The 21,501-nt window shown below is 45.6% G+C and overlaps 1 protein-coding gene across 2 annotated transcripts in view; it reads left to right on the top strand.

Moving 5' to 3' along the window:
* Positions 1-20,817, top strand: part of MSANTD2 (Myb/SANT-like DNA-binding domain containing 2) — a 21,578-nt gene extending 761 nt beyond the window's left edge. Inside the window, exons 1-4 of one of the 2 annotated variants that reach the window (XM_010284962.1) lie at positions 11,362-11,400; positions 12,032-12,290; positions 14,082-14,142; positions 19,874-20,817. In XM_010284962.1, the coding sequence (XP_010283264.1) occupies positions 12,212-12,290; positions 14,082-14,142; positions 19,874-20,726 (993 nt within the window). In that variant the 5' untranslated portion in view covers positions 11,362-11,400; positions 12,032-12,211 and the 3' untranslated portion in view covers positions 20,727-20,817. Of the gene's footprint in view, positions 1-11,361; positions 11,401-12,031; positions 12,291-14,081; positions 14,143-19,873 lie in introns of those variants that run through there. The other variant, XM_010284963.1, reaches the window with a different exon arrangement.
* Positions 20,818-21,501: the final 684 nt, after the last annotated feature.

The following is a 21,501-nucleotide window of genomic DNA, read 5'->3' as shown; positions in this document are numbered from 1 at the left end:
GGTGGGGCGGCGGCCGCATCCTTTTGTCGTGGGGGGGGGACAACGCAGTGTCCCAGCCGTTCAAGTCTCCTCATGTGGACAGCCCCCAGCAGCCTCCTTTCCCCTGGGTTTTTGGGGTGCCACATCCTCTGGGTTGCCACCTCCATCCCTGAGTGTGCTGGGCTCCGTAGCCTGGGGTGGGTTGACTCAGTCCCCTTACGTGTCGTCCAGCATCTTCTGGCCATCAGGGGGTGGCATGAGCTGTTCCCTGAAGCTCCCATGGGAAAAGAGGGCTGCCAGTTACTCCAGAAATGAGGGGTGGCTTGGGGTCTGGTTGCCCTCCTGCGCTTGTGACTCCCTCTTTTGCTTTGGAGTTGCTTTGCAGTGTCTTCCCCCGGCTCGCACCAAAGCGTGCTGCGGTCTCAGAAACCTCTTTAATAATTGAGCCCTGTTAAACAGCCCGATGGGCTGCATTTCCTCTGGTGGTGAGTTTTAAAAAGGGATCTTTCCAGTTGCATCATTCCCTGGAGAAAAGGGAAGGGCTGGGTTTGCTGTCTGGCTTGGGAGCAGGGGCTCCACGCATCCCGCTCTTATGAAGAGGAGATATTTGGAGGGACTGTGGATGGGGTGGGAATCGCTGCGTGTTTTCAGTGTATAAATGTGAATGAAGCTTGGATGGGTGAATTAAATGCTCTGAGCTCTCTCTGGCTTTTATTCTTCCTTTTCATGACCCATTAGGCTGCCTGTGCAGCCACTTAAAGTGCCAATTGATTAAAAAAAGTAATGTCTTGTTATTGCTACGGATCAGTGAGGCTGTTTGCTTCTCTTCTGTTAAATACAGCCGTGCCAGCCCAGCCGGTCTGGGATTCTCCAGGTGTATACACCCGGGCTGCCTTTGATTTGCAAAATATGTGACATAAGGGATTCTGCAATATCGAGGATGCTCAGGAGTGAGAGACTCGCCTTTCAATCCCTGTTAGTTAGAACAGCCTTCATCCCTGAAAGTAGGTGGTTAAAACAAAGCAACCCCCCTTCCTATAGCTGCGTGAGTTTCTTAATGTATTTTCCCTGTGTCATCTCGTTGACTCTGTGTATTTGCTGCTCAGGGATTTATTTCCCTTGAATGCATCCAAATATTTTTTGAGAGGAATGTTGCTGCACTGAGAAAATTCTTCGAGGCCCTTGTTTTCTCAGCAGCTTTCAAGGTGCTTGTTGCTTAAATAGCATTTTCTGTGAAACTTTGGGCTTTGCCAGAGGCTGATGCATGATGGAGAAGTTACTTGAGGTGGTTTGGCTTTGTCCACAAGACTCTGATGATTTTGGGTTGTGGTGGGAGTTTATGCAGTGGCTGTAGAGGACCCAGTTTTGGCTGCAGGCTCTGCAACCATTAACACTTTGGGGCATACTAAGCATGGTGTGAGGAGAAGTCTCACTATTAAAGCAGCCCAGAAGTGGATATTTGGGTTCAGACGATGGTTTTGGATGGAGCTGGGTGCAGGTTGTGGCTGCTTTGAGGCCAGAGCAAGCATTTTGGTGACTGCTGGAAGATCCCATCCTCCCAAGGGCTTGTAAGCTTCTTGCAGAGGATGACTTCTCCCCTTTTCCTTTGAGAAGTGATGCTTGAACACGTCTTTGCCCCCAAAATGCTCAAGCTTGGAGGAAACCCGACATCATGTACCTATCAAACAGCTTAGAAGGAGTAAAAGACTACAAGGCTTATATTTATCACCTTGCAGTAGCTCTAAGCACAACTCTTGACAGATGTGTTAGATGTTTCTAGATCAACACACAATACATTGGGGCAGACCCTTCTTCAATATCGTAACATCTGAACAACCATTCAACACCAGTTGAAAGGTTCAGCTGGAAGGGGTTTGTCTGCTTTCCATCTGTGTGCTGTCCTGTGCCTGAAGTCATTCACAGGTTGGGCTGTCTGCCGGGTGCAGAACAGCCGTTTGACATCAGTTGTGTCCGGTGCTCTACACCCATCGTGATGTTGCCTGAGCTTTTGCATATCCTGGATCCCCACAGCGAGGGTCTTCATCCATGCAGTTGTCTGGAGGAGCAAAAATGTGGCATTTTCCGAAGCCTTCAGACTCACAGTAGGTTTTTCACTGGAATTGCTGTGAAATGAGCACTCATCGAAAGCTGGGGTTTCTCAGAACAGCCAAGACTTGATGTTGTTACAGGGATTATTGAGGTAGTTGCGGTAGCTGCTGCCAACCCTAAAATCCCAATTTTTGTAGAATTCCAGGCAGAATCGGCTGCTTGACTCTTTCGTGCTCAACCAAGAGCAAAAATCACTTCTGGGTGTGGAGGGGTGAATGCCTGAAGTTACCTTTAAGACAGAGTGGGACCACCTGAAAGCGCTGTTGGAGCAAGGGGAGGTCACAGACACTTCGTAGTCCTCCGCTATCGGCCAGCTAAGCTGAAAGCAGAGGAGATGGCGACAAAGGAGCATATTGCTATATACATTGTTATCTGTAATGTTCCATATTTCCATGATTTTATAGGACACTTTTACTTAATGCCCATCAAGGGAGAGTAGCATGAGGGTCTGCTGATGTAAATGTAAATAGAGTTTAAAAGGTATCAGATTCAACTTATCTAAACGCATTTATAAAATAAGAACTCGATATTGGCTTTCTTCAGGACACCTGCCTTCCCTGGACCCTGCAAAATCTTGAAGAGCGAGTTAGAAATGAGCTGGAAAGGAAAAAGTCAACTCCAGAGAAGAAAGTTTTCCAGTTGTCGCATAGATGCATTCTCTCCTAATTCAAACAGGATGCAAAGTAAGGTCCCAGTTCAGATTTTCGTCTGTCTCTTAACATCTGCATGTGCTTTTCTGCACATAAGCAGTGCTGGCCTGCAAGCTGGGAACGAGACCGCTGTTGGGTTTGAGCCACTCTGGAAGTGTCTGTTTCAAATTTAGGGATTAACACGTAACCGTTACAGCAGCTTTTCCTGGTTTCTTCCTTCGGAAAGAGACCTTGAATCCAATTTTGTGGCTCTGAGGTCAGCGGACTGGTGAGTTCAGCGATCGGGAGCTGCAGGAGGATTGAAACATCTTGATTTCTGCCTTGTGGGTTCCCAGAAAAGCTGTCTTGTTCTCTGTAGTTTCCTCATCCTGGCGTGTCAAGTTGTATCCTTAATCTTTGCTTGTTTAGTAACATATTCTGACTGTTCCTACGATGCAGAGCTCTTGTTAAAGAGTCGTTTACTAAAGTGCATGTGCTTTTCATCCAAACTTCCTCCTATTTCCTAAGTATGTTCATGGACAAGGATTTATCCTGGTTTGTGTATCCCAAAACTTGTCACCTCTCTCCAGCAGTGTGTTGAAGAGCCTGTAAGTTTTAAGGTTTGACCTAAGCACTGGTCCTAAGATAGGCAATGGAATATTTGGCAAAACCCTTTCCAGGTTTGTGTGCTGATTTTGTGCCCTTTGCCTGGCAATGTTCTTTCAGCCAGGAGGTTAGCTGTTAACTCCAGTGCTTTTAACCACCGAAAATGAGCCATCACCTTGTGCTGTGAAGTTGCCTTATGAAGGCCCAAAGCCGACGTACCGAGTACGTATTCTTTGAGATCGCTTTCCATCAGGTAATATGCTGGGACACCATTGTTTTCATCCTCTTCCAGCCTTTGCACGTGGCTGCAATGGCAGGGGGATGCTCTGGGAAAGCGCAGGGGAGCTCAGGTTTTACGGTCGCCACAGAGCCGTGCAGAGCTGTGCCAGTCAAGGGTAATTTTCAGGCAAAAAAGTCATGTTTTATTTTAAAGGAGTGTTCTTGAAATAATGTGCTCCAGTTGTTTTTTTTCAGTACCGAATCTTATGCATTTTTTAAATCTGTGGAAGAATGTCTGCTTCTGTTGCATGTGTCTTCCTTCATTGAAGGTGGATTCGAAGACTCGGTCTCCTGACAGCGCTTTGCTTCGTTGAGCTGCGAGAGCATTTTGGTGCTAGAAATTCACTGGCTGCAGTTGCAGCTAGCGAGCCTTTCTCAAGCAGAGAGAAATCTCTCCTTAAGAGTTGCCATTCAGCAGCGGGAGGCTGTTAAAATGAATTCGGGGGCATTTTTAACATGTCATTTCTGCAGCTACCGTGGAAATGCGAGTTCCACTTTTATTTTGCGAGAGTGCCACTGAAATTTGTTCACCTCTCCCCGGAGTCAGTGCCAAGCCATTTATTTGAAGAGGAGCAGCTCCAACATCTAGTTCCTGGCTGCAGGAATTCACGAGTCCTGCTGCTGATTGTAAACCCGCTCCCATGATGCTGGATTTTTCTGTAGGTAAACCTCCAGTCACCCATCCCTCTCACCACAGATGGGTGACGAGGTTTCTGCTGGGTTGTGGTTGTCTGCTAAGCCTGTAATTTATTTTTCAAAGGAAAAATAAATAACTCTTGTTAAAGAGTCGTTTACTAAAGTGCATGTGCTTTTCAAAGGAAAAATAAATACCTTGAAGACGCTGGTTAAAGACTCATAGAGAACATAGGCACAAAGAGGAGAGGCGAATGTCGCAATCCCACATGAAATGGGAAGGAATGAAAAATCGCACCTGAATATCAGCTGTTGGTGTTTTCTTGCTTTAAGCTATATGTAAAGCGATGATGACAGGGACTTATTTGTAATGGGGCTGTGGTTTTAGCTGCTTTATGATGTAAACAATCTATTTTTAAATCTTGCGTGAAGTTGTTTTTAAGGAAGGGGAAAGCTGCGCTAACTAGACTGGCTCAGAAGGCGATGCTTGCCGTAATCTAGTTTGACCTCCTGTGTGATACGGGAGGTTGGAATTCACCCAGAATTTCATCGTTGGGTACAATAACATTGAGCAGAGCGGCTGTCTTTTAATTTGAAGAACTCAAATGATGAAGCATTGGTACATTTTGTAGCAACCAGCCAACTGTCCATCTTTGAAACAGCTTTGCCTTCTACTTCTTTTGAATATGCTTTATCTTTGTCTTGCATTTGTTATCTCAGGCCCAGATCCTCGTCCCAGTAGCTCCACCGGCTGTGACGTGTGCAGGCCATGTTCAAGTTACCTCTGGATCTTTCTTTGGCTTAAATAGATTCAGGTGCGCTGGGTTTTCCAGGCTGGGTCATTTCTTGTCATTCCTTGAATCCTCTCCAGCAGCCCAACTTCTCGCTGGAGGATCTCACAGGCCCTGGTAGGTGGGAGCAACTTCCTGTTGATGTTTATAAGCCAGAAAAAATAAACTTTCCAGTGTCAAAGAACTGATTTATTTGTCTTACTCCTTCTTGGACGTATCATGGGGCTGCAGTCAAGGAGCATCTCTGGGAGGAGAGTGTCACATGGAGCACACCCTCTCTGAGCAGCTACATCCGCTCTCTTTATCCAGGATATCTGCAGAGCAGTGTCGTGCCGGTAGGCATCTGGCTCACTTTGCACATGCAGGATGAATGTCTTTACCATCCAGTACCTTCTGCAGCCGTGTTGCAAGTCTATAATACTTTGGTCTGGTTGTTCTGGCATACCTGGGTTATCTACTGCTCATTGCATGGGTGCAAAATGATTCCCAGAGGGAGCTGGGAGCGAGCCGGCAGGTTCTGTCTCTGTTGAGACAGAAAGAGTTGATAGCCGGGAACTCATTGCAGAAGGACAAGCTTGCTAAACCTCAACATTAAATCTTAGTTTGGGAGCACACAGTTTTTCCCTGTTGTGCTCCTTGACTATGGAGGACTTGGAAAGGTGTTAAAAATCCTCCTGGCTTTTATCACTTGCCCTTAGCCAGCACACACAGGCAGGTGGGAATTTTGGGCATCCAGTTCACATTGGTTACTGCCGAGGCTGCTTTGACGTCAGGTTGATGCAGGAGATGTTGGATGGTTGATCGTGGATTTTTACTTATTTTAGAAGCTACTGGATGCACCTGAAATGCTCTGCAGAATGAAGCTGGTGTGAAAGCGTACAGCTTCAAGTGCAGGAGTGCAGGCGGATTCGCTTTCATTACTTTTCTTGGTTATGCTCAGTCCTGCTAAGTGTATAAATTTGGGGACCAAGTAGGTGACGCCCTCTGGACAGCTGTGGTCTCGCCAGTTACCAACCCTTGACCGCTGGTCCTGGTGAAAACTGGAGTTAAAGCCACCTTTGATATTTCGCTTCCAGCTTTTCCCATGGATTTAGATGTTGCTCTCCACTGAAAGTTTTCTCAACACAGCTGAAGGCAAGTGGCATGGACCTTCCTCTAGAGACTCTTGGCCTCAGGATGAGCAGCAACACGCTGCTGGGATGGTGTTGCATGTAAAGCTTTTTAGCTTTCTGAACTATCTGAGAAGTTTCCCTCATGGTGCCACCCATGTTGATGCTTTCTGCTGCTGGGCTGAAGCTTGTTTTGGAGAGGAGCATTTTCCCATTTGTGCTGCTCTTCGTCTTCTGGAGGGGCTTGTGGCCTTGCTCTGCTTGTTCATTTGAGAGCGAGAACCATCAGGGCTTTGAGTCTGTGTGGTCTGTCATGGCTTGCTGATAGCAGAGATATGACCTCTTGAGTGCATCTCAGACGTCTTTGGTCCAGACTGCTGCATTTTCGGCTTTTCTTGAAAGGCAGGCTTCGTAGGTGGCATAAAGTTGTTTGTCCTGATCACAGTGGATGCACAAAACTTCAAGTTTGATTTTAGGAATGAGCATTTATCTGAAGGCAAGGCAATCTACTCAAGTGTGGCCTTCATCACTCTAAAGTAGCAATGGGTTTTAAATGCTGGTTTTGAGCAGGTCATGCCAGGAGTAGGTTGAACCTTACTGACACATCTCTGCATGCCGAGCTCTGTAGGACACATCGATCCCATCTGAACTCTTCACAGAGCCAAAAGTCATTGGCTGTGATGGGTATGGGCATGGCAGAGGGTTTTGCTGTCTGCCTTCTCAAGCTCTAACTAGTTCCTCTTTTTTTCCAGTTCTGTCTTAAACCAGGAGCTCAGTACGTTGGGAGATGGAGGTGCCCAGCCATCTGCCTTTCCTCAGGCAATACTGGAGAGTTTCTTCTCTCTAGAAACTCTAGGAGAGTTTCTTCTCCCAATTAACATAAAATCCCTGAGAAGGGTATGAATAATTTTATTCTCAGCTTTCTAATAGCAGTAACCGATGGAGCATCTTTGCAGGTAGCTATTTTGAGATGCGAGGTGTAGCCCGCTGCTGCTGGGGGGAAGTTCATCATCTCTCGGCACCACGTTTCCTTGCATGACTTCCTCACACGGCCAGGCCACAGCTTGTTATACCCCAGCTTCGTTCCCTCTTGATCACTGGCCAAAGTCCTGCCTCATCTAGGTTGACCTCTGCAATTGGCTGTAGCACTTTTGTAAGTAATTCCTGTCCAAGCAAGAGCTTATTTTTTTAAACACATTTAATTGTGATTTAGAAATTGGCAATGGTGGAAAATCTGCTGTGTTTTTTTGTTAGGTTAGTTAGCAAGAGCTAGAACCTAACTTAAAAACACATGGCTTACCTGCCTTGACTGACACTCCTTATCTGTGTCTTTTAGGGTGACTTTGCTTCTTTAAGTAGTAGATCTCTGGTTCCTAGATCGATCAGATGACGCACTTGCCTGTGTTCTCCCTCGCCACCCTTCTCCCCTCAGGACACTCCCATCACTTTCCTTGTTCTCTACCAGAGAACTTTGGGTCATAGTCAGATCCTTCAGGAAATCCCTGTGTGTTTGGGCACATGAGCGTACGATTGCGGCTTCGCTCGTCGGTGCAAAGTGTGATTTATTTTGGCTGCAGGTGTGTCCCCAAGTGCTGTGATCTGGCAGATGTGCAGCCACTTGTGGGGCTGGAGCCTTTGCAGATGGGTCCGCGGCAGCTCCCGCAGCGCACACCTACAAAGTTTTAGGGGCGGTTTCGTGTGAGGCTGCTCATGTTTTGCAGAGGACTGTTAAGACTTGGTGTCTCATGTTGGAGACATGTTGAAGTTGTCGGTTACCTTTCTGCAGTGGTGTATGGCTCTCAAGAGTTTTAGGTGCTCTTTCTTCTCCTTTTCTTCTGGATAGACCACAGAAATAGGGCTTCTTGTGGTGATATCCCCTGTAAGTCTCATGTTCTCCTGCCTTGCACACATCCTTTAACCTAAAAGTTCATGAGGTAGCAAGTTGAGCAGCGCTATCGGACTACTGTAGGCAGTTCTGTTTCCTTGTGCTCCCACTATCCAACTCGGGAATCAAGACTTCAAGACCTTTCACTGTGCTGGTCATCCCCATGTGCCCTACAACCACTCCAGGCTTCAAAAGCCATTTCTTTTGTCCCAGCACAATTTCTCGTGTTGCTCGTGAATATCCTGGCATGATGAGGGAAAAAGCTGTTTGATACTGTCGTTTTGAATTCGGGACATAAAGCCATCTCTCCCAATAAGTAAAAGAGTACCTTTGGAGCTAAACGTTGTGCTATGTGGTGCTCTTTGCCATCAGAACCCTTTCTAGGCCAGCTGCTATCAATTAATTGGTTTAAAGAGATTAATGTGGACATGCCTGTAGGCCACCTAGCTGCTCTGCAGATCCTGTAGCGTCTCCCCAAGTAAGAGCACATCTTGCATCAGGGATCTGGAGTTTCTTGTGTTGGACCATCTCTGGGGTTATATATAAAAAGCTCACTGTGGTATGGTTCTCCATCATTTTATTTTTTGCTGGGAGGAGGACTGTGTCTATAGCCTTCCTGAAAGCTGCTTCCGAAGGCTTTTCTGACCAGTGTTTCTGATGATCATGCTGCAGTTCCTGCGGAGTGATCGGTTCTCCTGTGGCTTCACTTGTAGAGGAGATGAGGGCTCATAAGGTAGAAATGGCGAGAAAATCCACATTGAGCTTTTTGACTGTCTCTTCCTTTGGATTTCATAATTATAAATTAAGCGGGGATAATCTGTCTTCGTATTGCAGGCAGTGTTGCAGAACAGTAAGCAAAAGCCTTGGTCTCTTCCAGTCTGTGCAGTCACTGGGCAGTTATCAGGTCTGTTTTCAGTTACTTGTCCTAAATTTACTGGTTTCTTGTCTATTTGTATCAACATATGTATGTGCACTTTAGGAACCACGGAGCAGGAGTTGAGCTGGACACCAGGAGGAATATAGAGGAGGTGCGTAAGAAAAACCTCGATCTTAAATCTTGGCGATTAGAATAACCTGCTGGGAGAAAAGTGTCTGAACCATTGAGTGCTATAAAATGTTCAGGGGATGTTTCCTGAAGTCCAAGCAATTATTTAGGTCTTACCAGGGTCTCTGAAGAAAATTCCCATGGGAGGTGCAGGCAGCTGCAGAGCAAGAGCCATCGATCTGGTCCACCTCACCCCTGCCACGCAGAAGCCTGTGGGTGTCTGTGAATCAGAGCTGGCCTGTGTTATTCAGAGGTGAAAATCACTTAGAAAAATGGTAGGGACTGCCTGTTGGAGAAACTGGGGAATGCTTCCGAGGAGGAAAGCTAGCGGGAGTCTCAATTCTTCAGGAAACAAGACCGAGGAGCCACCAGTTGCTTGGCCGCAGGCCTTCTAGTGCTTTTGAAAGCACCAAATTTTAGATTATCTCACTGAAATTTCAGGTTATCTGTTGCTAGAAGCAGAGGTAAAAGTTGTATCATGCAGCCAGGTCCAGAAGCATCTAAGCAGGAACCTTAAAAGTACTCTTGACTTGCAAGAGTAATGAGCAATGAGAGTATTGCTCATTTATTTTTGCCCCCTTTCTGTGTTGCTCCTTTAATTCTTGTACTAGTCTAATTTGACTCGATGCTAAATTATTTTCATCGTAAAATAAACCAAATTTGCAGCCTGAATGAAGTAGTTAATTACTACTAGGCTACAACCCAGTGTGAGATACTCGATAACTCCATCAGTAGGGAGAGATGTTTGAAGCAGATACTTAAAATAGAGCCAGTGGCTGCAGATGTTGAGTGTTCCAAAGAGGGTTTGGCCAAGGGTATTGACGTTTTTTGGTTAACTGCACTGGAGACAGTTTATTTAGCTTAAAGGCTGCTAATAAATTCAGCTAGAGGCTCTAAATCTGCACTTAATTCCAATGGATAAGCTGGGGCAGATGTAAGAACTGGGGTTTGGGAAATATATTTGCAAAAATCTGCCTTGGGTGGGTTTTCGGAAGAGTCTGGGAGTGAAACAAGAGTTTACCCATATTGCTCGGTGAAATTTGAGCTGAAAGGAGGGAATTCACTCCAATGTGCTTTTCCTCTGAAAGAGAAGCAGGGCAAACCGGACCATTTAAAACTGCCTTAATCTTCCCAAGAGGTTCTTGTTTTGGCGAATTTTAACAATCAAATTTATCTTTACACCCAAGCCTAGGGAACCCAATTTGCACCCAGTGAATATTGACACGTTTCTTGGCTGGGTCTCTGGTTCCAGGTTGACGTAGCCAGTTGTTTTTTACCCTGCTTGGAGACAGAACCTTAAAATTTGCTGGTGTCCATCCAAAGAGGATCTGCCCGTTTTCCCCAAGAGGTAGCAAAGGCAAAATTGGGATGGCTCCCACCTTAAACCACTAACTGATGCTTATTGTGTGTTTATATGGGTGGATTTTTTATTTTGTGGTTTTTTGTGTGTGTGTTGTTTGGTTTTCTTTTTTTTTTTTGAAACAGCAGGGTAAAACTGACTTGCTGCTTAGCAGTTTTGCTTCTGCCCCCAGGGGTCTGAATATCACGAGGAAACTCGTTAGAAATGTATTGCTTTCCTGCTGATGCTGTTAAACCAGTATATGAGGAGCATTAGGTAGGTTCAAGCTTTCTGGAGATGTAAAGGTTCCTTTTGGGAGGAAAAAAAACAAGCTGTTTTTGCAACTATGTGTGCTTGAAAGTCTGTTAACAGTCCTCCTCCAGAAAGCAAGGTGACAGGACTAGCTCTTCCCAAATTAACACCTCTTTTGAACTACAGAGGCAACTACCATTCAAGCTGGAACCTGAGCAATACAATAAATTTAATATGAAAAGAATATGTGTTCTAGCACTCTACCAATCTGAAAACCTTCAAGATCCAGCAAACCTGGGCACATCATTATCTTTCAGAAGTAGAGTGGTGGTAGAATTAAAACCACACGGAGGGATGCACAGAAATGTGTTGTGTTGGGTTTTTTTACCCCCAAATAGTTGTTTATTCTGGATTAGGGGGGAGATGTGGATGGAAATCGTAGGCTTACGGCTTTGCATCGCTGTCACACAGCAAATGTGATGCACCAGCTCAGCCATCGGCGCAGGATGTTAAAGGGATTGCCAGAAGTAGACCAGGTTTTTGCATCTGTCTGAATGGGAGATTTTGGCCTCAGCACTGTTTTTAAAGTGCTGAGGCCAAAAGAGACAGAGCCATCTTAGTATTGTTTCTTACTTAATGCTTGATTATCAAAGTCTGGGAATTTGGAGCATTATTGATTTGACCTCTTTTAAATTTCAGCAGCTTCACAAGAGACAGAGTGAGTTAGTAAGGAATGCAAAATATGTAAGTAATATATATTTTCCTAGCTGAATAGCTTAGGCATATACATTTTGTACCTTGTGTCTTCTTACCAGAGTAAGGAAGGTTGGACCGCCTTTGCTTTGGGGGACTCTTCTTTCTCTTTTCCTTTCTCTCTTCTCCCCGCTTCACCTTCTCCAAGCTGTGGGCACAACACCAGCTCTGCTTTCTCCTCCTTGTAGTAGGTGTGCATTTTCTTGGCTGGTTGGTATCTCTGACTGGGGATCTCTTGGTATTTTATTTTCCCCCCCACTATGTTACATAGAAAATCGGGGGATTTTTTTTGAAGTGGGGAAGAGAATAAATCGCCCGAGTTAGATCTGATGAACCTATAGCTGCTGCGCAACTTTGTCCTGTGTTGTAGACGTTAATGCTAAATCGCTGCAGCGGGAATGTCGGATGCATACAATGCTTCCTGGTGGGTGTAGATTAATTTTGGGAGCATTGCATTTGGCTCGTGAGCGTGGGGCAAATACTGATCAGCAGAAGTTAAAAAAAACAACAAACACACCAAAACAACCCTAAACTCTTGCCTAGCAGCCGTGAAACTGTCTGCAGGTGAATGTGTGCTCTTCCAACCCGTTGCCGCCTGACTAACGTGCTTTTTTTGTCTTAGACCCTTCGCAGGTGCTACAGCCGCGTGAAGGAGCATGGCGTTGGGAAGAGGAAAAGCAGCTACACGTTTGAACAGCTGGAGCAGGTGTTTGGGCAGGGAGGATGGGACTCCCAGCCCTGCCAGCCCGTCCTCATCAACAGCAGCGGCTTGTACCAGGAGCTGGAGTCAGACGGCAGCACGATGGAGGAGTATTCGCAGGAGGACTGGGGAAACCACAGTCAGGATCTGCATTGCTACCAGACTGGCGAACAGGAACTGGGTAAGATGTTGGCGCATCTCCATTCTCCGCTTTTACCTGTGCTCTGTGCTCATACCTCTCTCACACATGCATATCTCGGAACAGACTTTCATGTTTTTGGACATTGTGTGCTCAAGATGTTAAACACCTAATGTTCTTGGGGAGAAAAGGGAAAGAAATTCCCTCATTCATTGTCAAAAGCAAACTATGGTTCCTGAAGTATTTTAGGATTGGGACTTGAGTTTAAAGAGCCTAGCAAGAGGAAGGAAGGGCTGTGTGGCCAGAAACAGCGGAGGAGGAGGTGGCAGCATGTTCCCTTGTCTCTTCTTCCCTGCTCAGTTCTACTTTCCCTCGTGGGGTCGGGGAGGGATTTTCCCTTTCAGTGGTGCCCTGCTTTGGAAGTCCTTGGGCACCAGCTGAGCCCGGGGGTTACTGCTCAAATACCGTTCACTTACATTATGAGCAGGACTTCAGACCACTGCTATTAATACTGGTGACTATAAGTGTTGCTCCTTCTTCCTATGTACCCTAGCTAGTATGTTTGTTTTAAATATATAAATATGCTTATATCCAGATGCGTGGCCTTTTTTAAATAAAAAAAGCAAGCAAGCTTACACTCCAGGGTTGAGACCTAAACTGAACTCTTCCACATGCTTTTCTTGCCTGAATTATTGGTGTCTCTGCATAAGAATCAATATATTCATTAATTTGGAGATTTGGTTGTTGCCTGTGGCTTATTGAACTTTGTCAAGCGGAGAAGGGTACCACATTCTCGATGGAAAACACACACTGATCTCAGCAGTTTTGTGAAGAAGTGAGTTTCTCAAAATACAGTTATATCTCTTGAGACACTGATCTTATGGGTGAGTGTTCCTCCCTTGCCTGAAGAAGGAGTTATTTTCGCAGTGGATATTTCAAATTCAATGGAGACCCAAGCAAAGAGGTAGTTAGGAGGTGAATTGGATAAAGGCTTTTGGTGTGATGGGTTTTTTTTCCCCCTTCATGATTTGTAGGCTGAAACAGAGAGGAGAGGCAGTCACTTATCTGTACACATCTGTGTGCAGGGGACTGGTGAGTTGAGATGCTTTGAAAGAGGCTTAAGTTGCAGTTTCACGTTAAAATTTATAAGTTGGCTGTTAACTGCCTTCCGGTTCTCTCAAACTTCTTCTCCAGGGGGTTTAAAAGTCAGAAATATGTGGGAGAGGAATGGTGGGGAGAAGATGACGTTACAAAATGCCTGTAAACGACAGCTAATTCTATCTAGTTTGACTCGTTCTGGTGAGTCAAACACTGGTCTTCTGGTTTGTTACCATTTTCCTTCAGTCAAATCAGAGACACTTGTGTGCACTTGGGCTGATGATATTCGTAATGTTCAGAGAAGTTATGAGAAAAGCACTCAGCACACAACATCTAAATGGAATACAGATGCATTTGCTCTGATGCTTGCTCTTCAAATGTGCCATTGAAAGCAGAATAGCCTTTTTTTTTCTTTTTTTGTTGTTTTTTTAAACAATGTAGTTTGCAATTAAATTCATTTGTGATTTAATAGCGGGAACTGTAGTCTTGTCCTTGAAAAGTTCTGCACTTGTGGAGGTAGATTCAGATCTTCGCTGATCGTGTCTCTCCCAAGGAAAAAAAAATACTATTCAGTTATAGAGGATTAGGAACTGGAGCTGTCTCGTGCAGAACTCCAGTGGACTGCTTGACTTAGGAAGCAATTCTGATTAACTTTTTATTTAATTTCAGCCTTTAAAAAAAGGCCCCAGGAACATTACTTAAAATATAATTATATGTTGGAATTTTACCTTTCAGATGAAATGCCTACCACAAAAAGAACATTGAAGATAAAACAGGAATCTTCAGAAGACACACAGTAAGTAATTTCTGAATGTTTTACCCTGGAATGTGTTTCCCTGGGGATGTTGTGCAGGAGGGGAGGATATTTGAAACTTCTGATTATAATTATAAATACATTGTGCAAGACTATTCATACAGTTGAATCTGCTTTATGCATTATTCCAGTTACCTCAGAACATCTGAAAAGCTTCACAACTCTGTCTCTTCTTGGCTTCGTCATTCAGCAAACGAATCAAGACTTACTACATGAATGCAAGGACTTAAAATGCAGATAAAATACACATCAGATTCATTAGGGATATGTGTGGGCAGGCTGCGGGTATCGTGACACGAGGCCAAACTCTTGGATCTATTTGTAATCTGGTTTGGGGTTTTTTTTTTTTTCCATCTGCCTGAAGTTTGCCCCTTTGGACGTAAGGAAAAAAGAGAATAGAGGAGGAGTGGAGGGGAGGAAAGAAAGAGTGAGAAGAGGGACGCAGCACCCCGGTAGTAGCGTATACTGTTGGCTTGGAGTGAGTAATGCTTGCAAAAAAAGTTCATGCATTTCCCCTCCGTGGTGGGAAGGCATGCCAAAGCTTGTGATTTCTTTTTTTTTTTTTTTTATTTTTATAACTTTCTAGAGCTGACTCGTAACCTTTTGGATCAGTTTAATCTGACAAATATTGGAGCATTTTGAATGCTTTGAGCATGTGAATCTCCCCTGCCTCGCCAACAATAACACAGAGCATTTCGAAAAATGAAAGGAATTGTGCCGTATTAACTTGGACCAGGGCTACTTTCTTCTGACCTTTAGTATTTTAAAACCCACAGGGTGGTTGTAGATCTGTCTGCAATGGGAGTAAGCCATTGCAAATTGACCTGCAGACCCTTCTGGGTGGGTTCCACACACAAGCTCCCCCGCCGGTAATTTGTAGTGTCATCTGAAGTCAATCTGGTATTTCCTATGCTGGAAAATGAGTTTCTGTAGGGTAGGAAGTCATCGACCCTGTATACATTAACATAGTGTCCCTGGTTAGTAATAAAACAGAGGTTAACAGAGACTAACAGAGGTTAGTAATAAAAACGTTGTTGTATGGATGGACAACTGGATTAGATTTGGTAAATTGACCTTTCAGAGTTTTCTGGTCCTTTTTTTCCCCCCCAAGTTCTCTCTAAAATGCACATAACTCTCTGAACTCTCGGGCGTTTTATGAAGCGTGCAGATGATAAGCCCATCTTACGTGCTCAAGTGGAAGCACAAAGCATCTTCCAATACAGATTTGCTGAAAATTACTTTTTCCCTCATTATTAAAGCAAGGAACTTTTTAAACTCTGACTTAGTAGATTAAAGGCAGTTAGGAGAAGCATGGTTGATACAAAGATAAGATGGGTATTTATTTATTATCTTTAAAAAATAAAATTGTGTCTCTTCTTAAAAACTGCAGATGATGACTTTTTCACATAAATATATGCCATATAAATAGATGCCAGACTTTTTCACCTCTTTGGCCAGTGTTTCAAAATACATATAACTTATTTCAAAGAAGGTAGGGCTTCAGTTCATCTGCATTCTTGATCATGTGCAGATTTTCAGCAGAAATAATCTCAATAAAATTGGAGGGAGTGATGGTGCATTCAAATTCTTTGTTGAACCTTGTGTTGCGATTTTTGACATGGAGAGATTTTGGTGTGGCCGTGCTGGCCTGTAAGCACATGTATTGCTAAAAATCTTGTCTCTGCTTATCCCTTTCCCCCTCTTCGGATTTTGGAAGGATTTTTTGGAGCTAAGCAGCTTGCAGAAAACCACGGGAGCAGATGTGCACCATGACATTATTTTCCTAGCAGAGAGGGTGGGAGACTGCCGCTAAGATGCTTGCTATAGGAAACGTATCACTGACCTCTCTGGGCACTGGAATTTATTCTGGCTCTTTTTTTCCTGATAAAACATACATGTGTGAGGCTGCTGTCACTATCAACTGACCACAAACCTGCAGGAACAGAGGCAGCTCACTTCACTCCTGCTGCCTGCGAGGGGTTCAGCTGCTTCGGTCAGCACTGGGACCTGATTGTGTACGAACAAACCTAATGCGTTGTATCTCTGAGCAAGCTGCACGGCACGCTAGCGTGGACAGCACTGCCTCTCTTAGCTACAGGTAGTAAATAACTGGCCTCCAAAGACATATAGAGACTTCCCGTATTTCCTGCGTTGCCTTATTTTCAGCATGCAGGAAGCAAAGAGCGATAGGTAACCTGTGTCTGGGTCCCGTGCTCCGTCAGCTGGGCTCTCCTTCCCCACACCGGCTGTGCTGTTGCATCTCCTCGGCATGCTGCTGCCTCCAAATAAACTGTTCTGAAAAGTGAAATGCTACTTAAGACTCTGTTCTGCTATTTTAAATTTATTTGAGGAGCGGTTTCATTTACTGTGGGCTTTGTGAAGATAAGCGAGAAAAAGCTTGGGGAGCTGGGTCCCTCACTGAAACTAGTTTCAGCCTCTTTGAAGTCTGCTTTTGTTTGGAAACAGCGCCTTAGAACAAATTTACACCACTACTTGTCTCTCTTCTTTCCTCATTAGAATTGCAGAAGTTTCTGAGGAGAAAGAAATGCAGGTGGCCAGTCTCCCATGCAGAGGTCGTGGTTTGACGACAGGGTGAAATCCAGCTCTAGGGCACCTTCTGCAGTTGAAAACTGAGATTGCCCTGTGACACAGCACTGACACACGGCAAACCCTCTGCTAGCTCAGATTTTTCTGTTGAAAAATAAATAATAGTAACAATTTGACTCTTACTGCTTGCAATACCTCTGCTTGGCTGCGTCGTGGAGATGCTGGATAGAGCCCAGGAAAGCAAAGCGCAGCGGGGCAGCTGCCGAGCTGTCGAGTCCTGGTGTAAGCAGGAAGAGGAGATGCTAAAACTGAAAAGCAGAGATTTTTAAAATTTCATTTCCCCTATTGCTTCCTCTGTGCTCGAAGTGATGGATTTCCTCTGTGGAAAGCCCTTCTCTCCCGTACGCGAGGTGCTGCTGGAGATCATCTCTAGTGAAATTATTCCTCTTCCCAGCAGGAGCAGTTTGAGTGACTAATATTTTTTTTTTCACCAGAGCTTCAGCTCTATTCTGTGCTGAACTAAACTTAGTGAGAGTATTTATAGTGTAATTAATAAAGGTGGGGCTTTTTTCTTTTTTGGTTCTTAGCTCTATTCTTCCACTGTTGAATGAAAATCTACCCACGCTGCTTTCTCCTGTCTCTGGGTTTGATGGGACTGCCTTCTTGAAATGGAGTTCAGCTGTCTGTCTTGAGTGGAGTGAGTGTATCACAGGGGTGAAACACGGGCTCTGTGCTACCGAACAGCCCTGCACCGAGCCAGCGCTTACCGTGTCCCCTTGTCTGTCTTGTCCCCAGAAGGTGAATTTGCACTCCTAAAAGCCTAAAAAAGACATTTTCCAAGCGTAGCGATGCTGTGCTCCTTGGCCTCTGAGGAAGCAGCGGGGATGCTGTAGAGAAGCTTTGAAGCAGTCCAGGCTTGTATTGCTGCGGTGTCCGTATGTAAATAGAAATGGATTTGGAGTAAATACGCATTTATCTTGTACAGTGTTTCTCTACTGGCCGTCTCCTTTGCTGCTAGACAGGGGAAGTGGAAATGACCCCTCCGAAGTAACTTAGGGTAAGAAACAGGAGTTTGTTGCCAATGCAACAGGCGTTTTTAAAAACCCCTGACTCAAACACCACTCCGCTTGCCAGGCAGATCCCCTCCTCGGTGCTCTAGAAACTCAATTACGCTCTGATCGTGGCGGAGGTGCGCTTACCAAAATGTCTTTTAAGGTCTGTCCAGGAATCTTCTGCCACGTTTGCTGCTGGTAGATAGTTAAGAGAGGCGGCGTGCTGATGGATGCAGTCCCTCCCGTTGCCGTTAGGAGCGAGCGATCTCTGCCTGGACTGCTTGGACCCTGTCTGGGGGGCTCAGACACCCCTCCTGAGGTTTGCAGAGCTGGTGTGCACCAACCATCGTGCGTCAAACTGCTCGACACAGAGTTCTGTGGTTACAAGCCCAGTGCCTTCAGTTTGCCCTGGAGGCACCAGATCACCTAAAGTACAACCAGCGCTTGGGGAACCTTCCCAAAATCGCATGCATTGTATTTACACCTATAAAAGCAGGTTTTTTGAGGTGAGAGGCTGTGAAGTTGGACCTCTCCAGCACCATGGGAAGGGTCTGCAGCTCCCAAACCTTCTTTCTTTGAACGTTTCTGTCAAAATGATGGGAAAAGAGACCACCTGATCCACGTAGGGATTTATTGGGCAGAAATGCAGCTGCCAGAATCTCAACCCCAGGCATATCCTTGTGTGATTTGTGGGGTGTCATATCTGCTCTTGCTTAAAGACCCTGGTGGCCCTCATGAGTCTCATGCCCTAATTCCATGGGAGAGCTGTTGGGAAAAGCTGATTGTCGGGAGTTCAAGCGACCTTCACGAACGCAGCGAAGGAGCCCACAAGAGGAGGGAAGTTCACCTGTGCCCTGCAGAAGAAAACCAGTGTGCCTGGTGCAGGGACGAAAGATGCAGTATGTTCTCCTGGTGGGACGTGGGAGGAGGAAGGACCCTCTTGAGGATGTGGTGACCCACGTGCAAACTGCAGTTCAGCTTTACAGGTGCAGCACAACAGATAAAAGGGGGGCAAGAGTTGTGTGGAGCAAGCCTTTAAATCCCATTTGTTAGACCAAGAGAGAGTTCTCCGTTACCAAACGAGCTGCATTATCTTCCTACAGCTTTGATTATAGGGCAATAACTCCTGAAACGAGTAGTTCCTCCCTACTAGCTAATTACACCCTGAGTGTCTCATTCATCCTGGAGGAAGCTGTTCCAGCTCGCTTCAGGCAGATGCGTATGCTCTTTCCTGATGGCTTAGCAAAGCGTAAATCCCTCCGTGGAAACTCACTTTGATACCGGTGTCGTTACTGGGAGTGAAAAGAAATCTTTGGATTTCTTTATTGGACATCCAGAGGGATTTCTGCTGTCCATCGTGCAGCGGGTTATCGCATCGGTTGGGTCGGGACACAGGTCATCTGCTCTTGCGGGGTCGGTCCCTTCAGCCATGTTTCTGATCCAGCACTGGGACCGAGCCTTTCGGAGTGGCTTGGTGCTTGCTTTGTGGTTTTTACAATTACAGCCCCGTTCGCTCGCGTTAATTTTGAGGTAATGACAAGTGCTTTGCGTGGCAGTTGCAAACTGGGTATGCAGCTCCCATCTGCGACGGACCACGTGCCAATGGGAACACGTGGCTGTAAAGAATAACCCGGTAACCGCGTTAATTTAGCGGTGCCAGAGACCTGTTCGCTCGCAATGGCTTTTAAACAGCTCAGGTGGGAGCAGGGCAGTTCTACCATGTGGTTTTTGGGGGGTTGGTAAGAGCAGGAATCTTTCTGGGAAGCTGAGCTTGGGGATTTATCAGCTCTCGTTTTCTTTACCGGGTTGTCTCCTGCAGAATTTTTGGCATGAAGTCTCATTTCCAGCAGAGATTGTAGTTTGCTTGGGATGTTGGAAGGAGTTTGGGTTGGGCTTTTCTTTGGTTTTGCTGAGATTAAAAAAAAAAACGCAGATCTAGAACTCACCTAGCAATGTGGGACATATATAGTAATAAAATACCCACAGCCTAAAAAGCGGCCGAGGAAGCCAAAAGGGATTAATAATTTCCGAAGGTTGGTGCGTTCACCGGGATGGTTTTGCAGCTCCAGTTTACTGATGCCTTTATCCTTCTCTCCGTGTTTTCTAATTTCCAGGAAGCGCGACGTCATGCAGAACATTATGCAAATCTTGGAGTCGGTCCAGTTGAAGTGGGAGCTGTTTCAGAGCTGGACAGACTTCTCCAGGCTACATCTTTCTAACAAACTGGCCATTTTCGGCATCGGTTACAACACCCGCTGGAAGGAGGATATTCGTTACCACTACGCGGAGATCAGCTCGCAGGTACCCCTTGGCAAGCGCCTCCGGGAATATTTCAACTCGGAAAAACCGGAGGGTCGTGTTATCATGACCAGAGTGCAGAAAATGAACTGGAAAAACGTTTATTACAAATTCCTGGAGATCACCATCAGCGAAGCCAGATGTCTGGAGCTGCACATGGAGATCGACTGGATACCCATCGCTCACTCCAAACCCACCGGAGGAAACGTCGTTCAGTATTTATTACCGGGAGGGATCCCCAAAAGCCCCGGCTTGTACGCCATCGGTTATGAAGAGTGCCACGAGAAACCCCCCTCCCCTCTCGCTGAGCACCGGGGGCCCGATCCCAGCAATGAGACTCAAGGGGAGCTGGAGGTCCCTTCGCCCCAGGCCTCCCTCCGGGTGGATATGGAATCCGCCCGGATTATCTACTGTTACCTCGGCATCGCCGAGGTTCGGACTCTCCAGCAGTGCCTGTTTTTACACTTTCAGGCAAACACCAAAACCTTCAGCAAAGATTGGGTCGGAATCAACGCTTTTTTATCTCAGAACTGCGTCGTAGAGCCCGGCGTGTCGCCCAAATCCATCTACATCAAATTTGTGGAAGTGGAGAGGGATTTTCTTTCTGCTGGCTCTTTGGTAGAGTGCCTGGAAAAAGCCATCGGATATCCCTTAAAATTTAACAACTGAGTCTCGTCCTTCATAAGGATTAGGGCTTTCTGCCCCCTTTTTCCATCTCGCTACCAGACGCTTTCGGATCCTGTCCGTTCACAGCCGGGCAAGTCGGACTTTTCCGCCTGGAAACGAGTTTTGGGGTGATAAGAGGCTTGCGGGGCGCTTTCCACGAGCTCGTCCCCAGCAAGCGAGCGTGTCCCGGCTCTTGCCGGACGGGTCGGCCGTGGTTTTCCTACCGGAGCGGCGCAGCGAGGAGAAGCCCCCGGCCGTGAAACGACTGTAGGTACATTCCACATCGGACAAGCGCGTACACGTGGCGTTTTCATACGAAAAGCTGGTTTTTTTGGTTTTTCTTTATTCCACGGTGTCTCATTTTTACGCATCCGTCTCTCAAGTGTTATTACGGATCTGAATAAATAAGCAATAGATAACGGCAAGTTAAACCTTGAATCACGTTAAAGGAGACTGTTTTTCAAAGCCACCCTTAGATACTATTGTATATAATTTAGAACTTCACTTTTTTCACCCATCAAGTGTTCTCCTCTCTCCAAACAGTGTTGCCTGCAAAAAGACTTTGGTTTCTGTGATGTATTCCACTTTACTAGTAGCGTTGCCATATTGCTTTTATTTTATTTTATTTTTTAACATTAAAATAATTCCTGGCCTTTTTATTTTTCTTTTTATTTGTTTTTTTTTTGTTGTTGTTGTTGTCGGGGCGGGGGGGGAGGTTGAGTTCTAGTTAGCCTCTTTGTGAGAATAACCTGGCAGCTGGGAAACTTTTTTTTTTTGT

The sequence above is a fragment of the Phaethon lepturus genome, unplaced genomic scaffold (assembly GCF_000687285.1).
Source record: "Phaethon lepturus isolate BGI_N335 unplaced genomic scaffold, ASM68728v1 scaffold16834, whole genome shotgun sequence".
Lineage (NCBI taxonomy): Eukaryota > Metazoa > Chordata > Aves > Phaethontiformes > Phaethontidae > Phaethon > Phaethon lepturus.
This window is presented reverse-complemented; position numbering and strand designations above follow the sequence as displayed.